The sequence below is a fragment of the Macadamia integrifolia genome, chromosome 14 (assembly GCF_013358625.1).
Source record: "Macadamia integrifolia cultivar HAES 741 chromosome 14, SCU_Mint_v3, whole genome shotgun sequence".
NCBI lineage: Eukaryota > Viridiplantae > Streptophyta > Magnoliopsida > Proteales > Proteaceae > Macadamia > Macadamia integrifolia.
In genome coordinates this window covers 28,704,421-28,715,800 of record NC_056570.1, presented here as the reverse complement: position 1 = coordinate 28,715,800, position 11,380 = coordinate 28,704,421, and the positions used below count along the sequence as shown (strand labels likewise).

Below are 11,380 nucleotides of genomic sequence, written 5' to 3'. Positions count from 1 at the left end.
AAACGACGGATGCAGCCATTCTTCTTTAAGTGTTGGATTTTTCTGTCCCCCTCACAGGCCACCAACTTTAAACGACATCTGAGCATCCTCGTTTAATATTATTTAATGGACCAAAATACCCCCAATCTTTTCCTAAATTACTCTTACAAAAATGGTTTTGGATCCGGATCAAACCATGAAACCAGTCCCGTATCCATCACATGGTCACCTTTTATTCTTTTCGGAGCCTTTTTCTTCTTTTCCTTTGTCACCACGTGCACATCACACGTGCTTCAAAAATTCATTAATTAACGTAAGAAAGGTAAGAACGTCATCACCTGCAGTTTTGTTTAGTTATTTTTGGAAAACAGGGGTATTTTGGTAAATGCACTCCACCCACGCTTCCTTCCTCTAAAAACTGCTACTCTTCTGCTTCTAACCTTGATATCTCACTTTGCTAATTTCCTATCCCATTAGATTTCAGAAACCTCTCTCTCTCTCTCTCTCTCTCTCTTCATAAATTTTTCTGGTTCCCTAAATTCTTGAGAACCCAATCCAATTTCTAGACCAATTTTCATCTTCACGTTCTTGTCCTGAATTCTTGAGAATTTCTTCAAATAAATCTGTTTTTTTTTTTTTTTTTCTTTCTTTCTTCTGTGTCGAAATTTTTATGTTCTGTTCTGTTGAAACTTTTTTTGTTTTTGTTCTCCATTAATGGCTGCTGCTACTGTTGGTAATCGGCCTCAAACTTTTCGAAACAACAACAACAATGAAGGTAACCGGCAAGAAATCCAAGCTGCCTTCGCGAAAGCTGTCGAGCTGAGAGCTATTCATGCTGCCTTGAGGCAAGGGAGCAGCCCTGCAAATCTCAGGTTTCCTGGGTCTGTTTCTCCTTCCATTTCACGACCTTCTTCCCAGTTTTCCACTCAAGATTACCCTGTCTTCACCCCGGTAGGTTTGAATTTCTTTGAACTTTATCTCATTTATTTTGATTTGATTTTTTATGGTGATAACTGATAGCTTTAATGAACTGTAAATGTGGTGGTCTCTGACTTGCCATTAATGGAAGCTCTTAAGTTTGGAGCTTACAATTTAATGGAACCCAGAAAATCTATTCTCATTTATGGCAATGAACACAATTCACAACCCTTTTTTTGGATCATTTTTTGCATGTTTCACTGAGTTAGGCAAGTTTTGAACAGAGTTATGAAGAGGAATCATCATCTGGGAACCATCAAATCCCTTTGGAGAGCCGAACATTGTCTGGAAACTCGGATGGTTACATGCTAGAAGCGGGAGAAGACGATGATGCTGATTACTCTGAGATTAAAAGAGAAGCTTCCTCCTCGACAAAGGGGTTTCATTCTGGTCTGTTTTCCAGAGACCCCCATAGCTGTTCAGTTGAACATAAAAAATCCGTAACCAGTTCTTATGCAAACCACATTGCAGTCCTTCAAGCATCACCCGGGACTGATTTCTTCAAGTCGAGCAGGAGAACCAGTTCTGGGGATTTCAAGAGATTAACAACTTGCAATAGATGCAAACCTGCAGCTATCAGTTCTGAAAGCGATAATAGAGCCAAGAACACCAAGAATTATAATACAGTGGTACCTCTAACAGATTCCCACTTATCAGTTCAGCCACAATCAAAGCAGAGAGGACCCATTCTCTCATGGTTGATTCCTCGGTTAAAGAAGAAGCACAAGAATGAAAACTCCCCAAAACGAGCAGAATCCGAAGAAGTTTCCCAAATTTTCAAGGACTTTGGGATAATGTCAATTGAATCTTTGAAGAAGAAGCTAATTGAGGCAAATGAGAACAGAGATGCGGCTTTGATGGAGGTTGCAGAGATGAAATCTTCCTTGGGGGACCTGAAACATAAGCTGGAGTACTTAGAGGCTTATTGTGAGGATTTAAAGAAGGCCCTGAAACAAACAATGCAGGGAAAGGATACCCAATTTCCAGAAAGGCCTGGTAATCTGCCAAACAGAGGGAAGTGGATTGATGGGAACAGTGAAAATTTCATGCCTGTGAGTCATGAAGTCATGGTGGAGGGTTTCTTGCAAATAGTATCAGAAGCAAGGTTGTCGATGAAACAATTCTGCAAGAGTCTTATTGACCAGATTGAAGAAACTGATAGCAATTTGATGGACAAGCTTAACTCGATTCTTCAGCCATATAAACTGAGTCTTAACTCCAAGTATTCAAAAGCTGTGGTGTATCATTTAGAAGCTCTTATTAACCAGTCCCTCTACCAGGATTTCGAGAACTGCGTGTTCCAGAAGAATGGCTCCCCAAAAGTATTAGACCCTAAGCAAGATCGCCAAGCACAGTTCTCATCATTTGTTGCTCTGAGGAATTTGAGCTGGAATGAAGTACTAAGGAAGGGAACCAAGTACTACAGTGAAGAATTCAGTAGGTTCTGTGACCAGAAGATGAGTAACATTATTTCTACACTGAATTGGACCAGACCATGGCCTGAACAGCTACTTCAATCTTTCTTTGTTGCTGCAAAGTGCATCTGGTTGCTACATTTACTTGCATTCTCTTTCAATCCGCCGCTTGGGATCTTAAGGGTCGGTGAAAACAGAAACTTTGACCCAATCTACATGGAGGATATTTTAGTAGATCGACAAAGAACCCAAACTCCTGCTCGGGTTAAGGTCATGGTGATGCCAGGGTTCTATGTTGAGGATAGAGTACTCAAATGTAAGGTTATTTGTAAGTACAAAACTGTTGCCTAAACCATTAATTTCTTTCTACCTCTCTGTTCTTGAATTGGACCAATTTCTTCCTTGTAACTTTTAGATTTAAATTGATTAATGCTCAAAGGAATGGTGGGTGAAGCAAATTGGTTCTTCCTTACCCTTGTTAGAGGACAGCTTGATTTTTCATGTCAATGACCAAATTCAAGTTACCTAAACCATTTGTCTTCTTCTATTAACTTACTTGATGTGTATTGTGGGTCATTTATGTTGATTTCAAGATGCTAACTGTTACTCATGTATTTGAACTTCAAAATTTCCTGCAACTCATAACTTTTGGACAGAAGTACTTTTCACCCTTTCCCCACCCAATCTAAATCTGCAGACTACGAAATACGATGATTTTCGAAATCTCTATGTTTGGTTATGTTGGTTGGGTTTATCTTGGAAATTAGAAAATTTTGATTGATCATCTACAACATGGAACAGTAAAACTGGTGACCAACATTTGCTTTTAGGAATTGATCAGTGATTGTGAACTAACAGAAGGATAGATGGAGGTCTAGGTTGCTGTTGGGGTTGTTAAGAGAAGTGTATCATCTTAAAATCTGTATATATTTATTCAACAAATAGTGGGTCTTTGTGGAATCCAATCCATGGATTTATGGATTATAATATCTTCATCAATTCTTCAAAGAATTGACAAATTTTGTATAAACCCTCTTAGAATCTTTGCAATATGATGGAAAGGGAACAGGCTATTCCACCCAAGTTTTCCATTTCAGATGTTTCTTTCCAAACAAGCCTTTTTTGTCAAGTGAGCATCACTTCTGAGAGTGAGGAATAATTGGAAGGAGGTAGTTGCTGTCAAATAAGTAAAGATTGACTACTTCAGTTTGAGGGGCTTCCGTAAGTTTGAGAGAAGAGAACTAGCTAAAAGAAGCTTGGTCTAGTTCTTGAGAGTCTTGAGACTAATGCTCCCAACATCATTAAAGACTAAGAGGGTGATAGGTAACAAATCTTGGATTTAAGGATTACCACAGTACATTATCTTAATTTTATTAGAATTTAAAGTAATGTCCTACTCAGATCGTTTATTCTAGTCGAATTGGATCAGAATCTGCTAGATCTGATTCACAATTTTCGTCGATTCGCTTAAAAAATCAGAGTTTTCTATAAGTACAAGGTTCAGTACATTTGCTTGTATTCTCATCTGACCCACCATTAGCTCTCTAGGAATGTTTTAAAGGATGAAGATAACAAGAGCTCCTTGAGTTCTTAGGTCTCATCTACATGGAGGATATTCTTGTAGAGCGTGGGAGATGGGAAACCACAAGAATTGTTCTTGTTCAGGGCCGTACACCTAGATAGAGTACTAAGGGGTAAGATTCTTCCCAAGTACATGCCGATCTGAATACCATTCATTTTTTTTTTCTCTCCTTGTCTGTGTGTTTTGGCTGGGCCACCCACTACTTTTAACTTTCAGGTCTAAATTGCTGGAAGGGTTAGTGTAAGGTAACCTTCGATTAAATTGGAGAAGGGTATTTTTGACCTTTTAGTTTCATACAATAGGTACTAAAAGTTTGATGATGAAACTCATTGTCAGTCCAATTCAATGAACATATCACCTGGGATGAAGAGATACTCTCTCTTCACCCTAAAAACTTTCTCTTATCCTGAATGATAAATATTTCAATTGAGAAAAAATATCTTGACACAAATAGTATGAAGATTCTTTCCTATGCCCTCTCACATAATTATTTCTCTCTCCTCCTGATATTTTCTCTCTTTCTTGAACTTATGGGTCCTATTGACAAAACCGATTCTCGCACCTTGATTGGTGTGGTGTGGGGACCTTTTTAAAAATGTGAATAAAGAAAACTTGTTTCCTCCAATTGCTTGATAGTATATATATCTTGTATTTTTATCTTATTTTGTTTAGTTCCTACTTAACCTTGGGCCTAAATTGGGTCCAAAAACCACCACCCACAATATGGGCTCATGTCTATCAAGTATGAAGACCCTTGGAGCTTGGACACACAAATGAGCTGCATGGATTATAAAAATGACCAAAAACTGACTTTGCCCTTCTGTTATGTTCAATCGAATGCTTATAAAATGGGTCACCAAAGGCACCACCTAATGGGCCCATAAGAAACAACCAATGGGTTTAAAGTAACTGTGCTCCTAGTTCTGATTCCAGGAAAGTTAGTGGGGATACCACCACTCCCCTTTCTTTCTTGTAAGTGGAGATGAAGTATACTTTAAATAGTTATAAGTGGTCCTTCATTGGTTTAGAAAGAAGAAAGAAGAAAGAAGAAAGAAGAAAGAAGAAAGAAAAAAGACAACCAGACAAAGACACGACACTTTTATTTTCTCCTACTAAATTAAACCTTCATAAAGGCCCTTTATTGGAGAAAATCCCTTTTTGCACATTGAAGATCATGCTAAGCACAAGGTTCGGAAAAATTCATGTGTGTGTGTGTGTGTGTGTGTGTGTGTGTGGGGGGGGGGGGGGGGGGGGGGGGGGTTGTGGTTTGAAACCCTAGTGGTAACCTTAATTTTTTTTTTTTTGGTGGGAGTTGTTTTCATAGTTCCTATTTATTTGGGGCTTTTACTTCTAAAATGAATTACTTTGACTCTGTTTGAAGGGAAGAGAAGTGAAATTTTCATCTTATCTTGAACTTAAAAGCAATCTGATGGGATCGATGGAAATAGATATAGGGATTCCTTCTTCACCCTGAACATAGAGAAACTTAGGTTTTTTTTTTTTTTTTTTTTTCTTGTGGGGTTAATGTGAGAAAAATATCCTCTCCAATTAATTGGGAGCCCAATTAGTGATCCAATGGCTGGAAAGAATTGGAAATATGTGTCCATGTATTGGGAGGATAAGAATCCTCTCCATGGAGCTCAGGGAATAGGGAGTCATCCCACTACTAGGCTGACCTAGGGATGCATGTAAAAAAATATGCATCCATGTATTGGGAGGATAGATTCCTCTCCATGGAGCCCAAGGAACAGTGAGTAATCCCACTACTGGGGTGACCTAGGGATGCATGTCCGGATCCTCCCAACCATGGGACGATTCCTTTGTCCCTGGAGATCCATAGAGAGGAGTTGGAACCCCATGTTCGGAGTCCTCCCAACCCTTGAATCACTAATTAGGTGCATAATTAATTGGAGAGGAACCGGATCCAATTCAAGTGGAGTGAAAGGTTCAAAGCTATGCATGACTTGAAGCATGCTCCACAAAGATTCAAGAATACAGAAAAAGACAAAGCAGCTGCTTAGGAGTATCAAACAGTTGGTTTGATCCAGTTTTGATTGGCTCGAATCAGTTTCATGCATGTACCAAAGTCGAACTGTCAAGATGATATTTAGTTTCCATCCGATCGGCATCTGATTTTCTTAATGACCTATTATTGGTCCGTTATCAGTTGGGTTTAGTGTTTTTTTATACGTAAGAGATGCTTTCGATTTTGGTTGATGAATGGAAGATCAAGATTCAATGTGAGTATCAAATTATCACTACCCTCTTCACCCTTGCCAAAAAAAAAAAAAGAGGTGAAGGAGGGGGGGGTAGGGAGGATCCGGATCTTCTCTAATTTTTGTTTAATTCTTTCTGTGTATGTGATATTTGTCCATTTTCAAAATCTAACGATTGTGTAAGTTTTCAGGCTCATGATAGCCCACCTGAACCATGATTTTTTTTTATATATAATTATTGATACATAATTATATTAAGATTTTGAGTCTTTAAGATTATTTTAAAGATGATTTCTGTTGATGAATTTTTTTTTAATTTTAATTTAATTTAATTTTTTTATAAAGTGCGGGTAAAGACTCAAAGGACCTAAAAAAGGCCTAGCCAGCCTAATAACTTATATTAGTTATTATGTATTACGTTTAAGGCTTTAAGTCTTTAGGATAATTTTTAAGAATGAACGATGTTGATGATATCTCATTTTTGTAATTGCATATAAAGACACAAATGATCCAAAGAAAAAAATCCATTTACACAACAAAAAACATATAAACAAAGTCAACCCAGCTGAGCCCGCCTTGATTTATATAATTATATATTAGATTTTCATATTACGTGATGGTGCGATGAGCATCAGATAACTGGACACGCACTCCAAGACCCTCTTGATCTTTCCATACTCACTACACCACCGCCCTCAATGCGAAGGAAGATTTTGCTTTTGCCTGCAAAAGAGCAAAAGTGTACAAGCCCGCCAATCACGACTGCCATGAAAAGTAAATGGTAACCTGCTGTCCCACCGAAAAACATTTATGATATAAGGAAATCTATTCAATCTCCATCATCGAGCCAGAAAAATTCAAGTTGCAGAGAAAAAATGGCGCAGAACAAGGAAGAAAACGTTGTGATCTTTCCGTTCATGGCGCAAGGTCATATGATCCCTTTCCTGTCGTTAGCCCTTCAGATAGAGCAGAAGAAAGGCTACACAGTGACCTTTGTCAATACCCCACTTAACATCGAAAAGCTCCGTCACTCTCTTCCTCCGACCACCACCATCCGCCTCGTCTCACTCCCTTTCTCCGCCGCCGATCACGGCCTCCCTCCTGAAGCAGAGAGCACCGATGTCCTTCCATACCCACTTATCGTTCGTCTCTTCCACGCATCCCTTTCCCTCAAACCTTCCTTCACCCGCCTCATCTCTGAACTCTCCCCTCTCTGCATCATTGCAGACATGTTCTTCTGTTGGAGCGCCGAGGTCGCTAACCAATTTGGAGTCTTTCATTCCATCTTCAACGCCGGTGGTGCTTACGGAATGGTCCTTTACTACTCCGTCTGGATTCACCTTCCTCACTGCCACACCGATTCTGACGAGTTCTCACTTCCTGATCTCCCCGAAATCTCCCCAATCCACCGATCCCAACTCGCCAATAACGTCAAGGACGCAAATGGTACCGATCCATGGTCTGTATTCATCCAGGGTCAGCTTCAATTGTGGTTTTCCAGTGATGGGCTCTTGTTCAATACAGTGGAGGGCTTAGATCAGACTGGTTTAAGCTGTTTCAGGAGGAAGAAAACCGGAATCCCTGTTTGGGCAATCGGCCCAACTCGTTCATCGTTAACAGAGAAACCCGGAAACGATCGCAATGGCTGCATCGATTGGCTGGATTCCTGTCCCCAAGACTCTGTTTTGTATGTTTCGTTTGGGTCTCAGAACACAATTTCTTCTACCCAAATGATGGAATTAGCCAAAGCATTGGAAGCGAGCAGCAAGAATTTCATCTGGGTTGTGAGGCCTCCTGTAGAATTTGACATTAATTCGGAGTTCATAGCAGATGAATGGTTACCAGAGGGGTTTGAGGATCGGATTACAGAGCAAAACAGAGGACTATTGGTGCGTAAATGGGCACCACAGGTGGAGATCCTGTCTCACAAATCAACCAGAGCGTTTATAAGCCATTGTGGTTGGAACTCTGTTTTGGAGAGCTTAAGCCAAGGAGTACCGATCTTGGGATGGCCGATTGGAGCTGATCAGTATTACAATTCCAAGCTTTTGGAGGAGGAGGTGGGAGTCTCTGTTGAAATGGCAAGAGGGAATCGCAGTGAGGTCAAGCATGAACATATACTGAGATTGATAGATCTTGTAATGGGTGAGACAGAGAAAGGAGAGAAGATGAAGAAGAAGGCTTGTGAAGTGAAGGAGATAATAAGGGATGCAATGAGGGATGAGGAAAGCTACAAGGGTTCTTCTGTGAGAGCCATGGATGAATTCTTTCATGCAGCAATGGCAATGAAGACCCGGAAGGAGACCCAAGCGTAGACCTATGAGGGTCCCATGTGGGGGATGATTTCCATTTTTGGACCTCATGGGACTTGTCAGCTCTGCAATGTTATTGGTGGGGTTTACCCCATTTGATGCCCTGTCTCCCTATTGTCTACAAGGTATCTTTTACCTTTTTTGATTAGTAATAAACTTTTAAGGGTGTGAATCGGCTAGGAATCGGTTCTTCGTTTCAGTTCCAGTTTCAGTGAATTCATATACAATTTGTAGAGTCGAGATTGTTTGCAGAGAGCGGTGAGATACAATGAGTATTCAATGATTGAAGGGTCCGCCCATACTCTATACATAAATATATATATATATATATATATATTTATTAATAAAATTATATTACTAATAATATTAGTAACAAATGTCTTTGTTGAATTGTGTGATATAGTAATAGTAATATTTTAGTATACCAAACATAACAAACAAATATTTTTGTTGAATTATGTGAAATTAGTTACCAGTAATAAGCTTTTGTTTTTTAGTTTTTTTTTTGGGTTTGTGTGTGTAAAGTATAGGTTTGTCTGTAGAGTTGTGTAAAAAGGGTGGAAAGGTAAGAGATTCGTTTTTTTTGAAATATATCTTTGTGAGGTTGGAACTTTCATGTTATTTTCACTTAAATTGAATTTGAGCTGAATTATTGAAGTTGTATATGAATCAAATAAAATAAAACCAACTCGATTCATTTAGGTTTTAAGGTAATGAACGTCTAAACGAAGGTCTTCTTGAATGAAAACAAGCCACTCAAATCACAATAGTAGAGGAAACTCTTTTAGCCGCCGATTTAGCCAATCAATCCTTGATTGGGTTAGCTTTTCTAAATCAATTGGAAATCTTCCACCCAATATAATTGACTCCAAGTACGGTTGGTGTTCTATTTTTATATTTTAAACTTATTTTTTATCAATGGGCCGGTAAAGTATGAGAAACTGTTATGAAGAATTTAAATACAAGTCTAACATTAACTTTCCTATGTTATTGACTGACTTCCATATAGAGAGTTTTACACCATGAATAGAGGAAAAATACATCCATCTACGGTCTTAAATGCTCTACTCTTTATAGTATGAAGTCGATAATACCCCATTGTTTCCCGTTACCCTCTACACACCCTTAAAACTCCTTCTCCCTTGATTGTGGGGATGCATGAAATATAAAAACATAAATGCTTCCCTCTAGGGTTGAAAACTAAGTACTTATCAGTCTCTTTAGGCAAAGGACTCGGCCAGCTCTTTGGTTCCCCTTCATTCTCCAATTCTTAGGGAAAAAAAAATGTATAAGGAGAGTGTTGAAGTAAAAATCTCATTTGAAGTCATCAAGGCTCCATAGCTTTATAATGGCCACCCTATATACCGGCAAGTACCGATCTTTGAAAGCTCTTTGATTCTGTTTGAGCAGTAATATTTATTTTTCAAATCACAGTAGGAAGGATAAATTGCCATTCAGATCTTTCTCTGTCCATTCCCTTTAATCAAAGAGAGCAAACGATTTGCACGCCAGAATTACACTTCAATGGAGAAGAAGATGTTAGTGCAAGATCCTGTCCTGATGTGAACCTGCACAACTCATATTAGAAATTCGCCCAGAGGGGGGAAGAAGGCTCTAATGCCTCAATCATATTGGAAATCTTAACGAAAGTACTCAATACGATTATAGAGTCTTACCTCATCAATTTGTTCTGGCTCCTTTATATAATGGTTTCCTCTTCTTTTCTGATTGGTCGGAATGTCTTTTTTGTGGTTGGTGTGGACTCTTCGCTCGTTGGTGGATCTACTTCAACTTGATGGTGAGCTAGCCAATCCTATAAGGTTAACTCGACCATGGTTTAGCTTAACCAAAACTTAGTTAAATAACCGTCTAACTTTTGTTGGGTTAAGTTAGGAGGTGTGGTTAGAACCACAGATAGTTTTCCCGACGTCGTCATGCTTACGCTTGACATGGATCCTTTCATCATATGAGGCGAGGTGAGGGTGTGCCGAGCATAGCGAGCATTGGTTCACCGATCATCATGGTTGAACTCACTCATACGGACCATTGAGTTTGGTTAAGTATTAATCGACCGATCCATGTGTCTATTGTCATCATGGTATATCAGAAGAAAAAAATGGTAAAGTTGGAGGCAAGGATTAAAGTATCGGTATCGGTCGCTGTATCGGTCGGCCAAAATTAAGATACGTATCGGAGGGTATCGTATCGTATCGGAGATACACTAAGATATGCTAAAGATACATACATAAATGGATAGGAAACATTTTTTTTAAACACTTTTGCATAAAGAATTGGTTAAAAAAAGCTATTGATAACATGTATTATGCATAAACACTAAATTGAGGGTATCGTACTAATAATTCAAGGTCTGTAGTTGTCCCATAAATGTAAAATCCTTGTTCACAACCTTGATTTCCACTTTAGTTAGAGAGAAATATGGCTGACAGCAATTTTGGAACAAAAACCCTTCAAAAAATCGTTTTTTTTTTTTCTGAAAAATTACCCATATTGGCCATTATATGACCGTAGCGCCGATACGTATCGATACTCACCAATACGCGCTGATATATACCGAGACGTGTCGATCGATACATACCGATACTCATTGATACGTATCAATACATACTGAAACGTACATTTTACCTCAATTTTATATTTTTCATAGAGTCGTATCGAGGCATGTCGTATCATATCGATGTGTATTAGTGGTGTATTGATGCATATCGGTATGTATTGTAGGATATATATCGATACGAAATGATTTAAAAAATTCAATGTATCGTATCGGCCGACTAAATTTAAGATACGTATCAGAGGGTATCGTATCGATATCGAAGATACTTAAAACCATGGTTGGAGGCAAAAGAAAAATACCATCTTAGGAAACAAAAGGACTAT

General features: G+C 38.8%; 2 protein-coding genes across 2 annotated transcripts; both read left to right on the top strand.

Annotated features, from left to right (window-relative positions):
- The first annotated feature begins 444 nt into the window (after nt 1-444).
- On the top strand, nt 445-2,860 carry LOC122061109 (IRK-interacting protein-like). The gene is made up of 2 exons (XM_042624298.1): nt 445-930; nt 1,182-2,860. Exons 1-2 carry the CDS (start codon nt 694-696, stop codon nt 2,721-2,723), a joined length of 1,779 nt encoding a protein of 592 aa, XP_042480232.1. The 5' UTR covers nt 445-693; the 3' UTR covers nt 2,724-2,860.
- Nucleotides 2,861-6,888: 4,028 nt separating this feature from the next.
- On the top strand, nt 6,889-8,687 carry LOC122060989 (UDP-glycosyltransferase 92A1). The gene has a single exon (XM_042624128.1). The coding sequence runs from the start codon at nt 7,046-7,048 to the stop codon at nt 8,483-8,485; it is 1,440 nt and encodes a 479-aa protein (XP_042480062.1). The 5' UTR covers nt 6,889-7,045; the 3' UTR covers nt 8,486-8,687.
- Nucleotides 8,688-11,380: the final 2,693 nt, after the last annotated feature.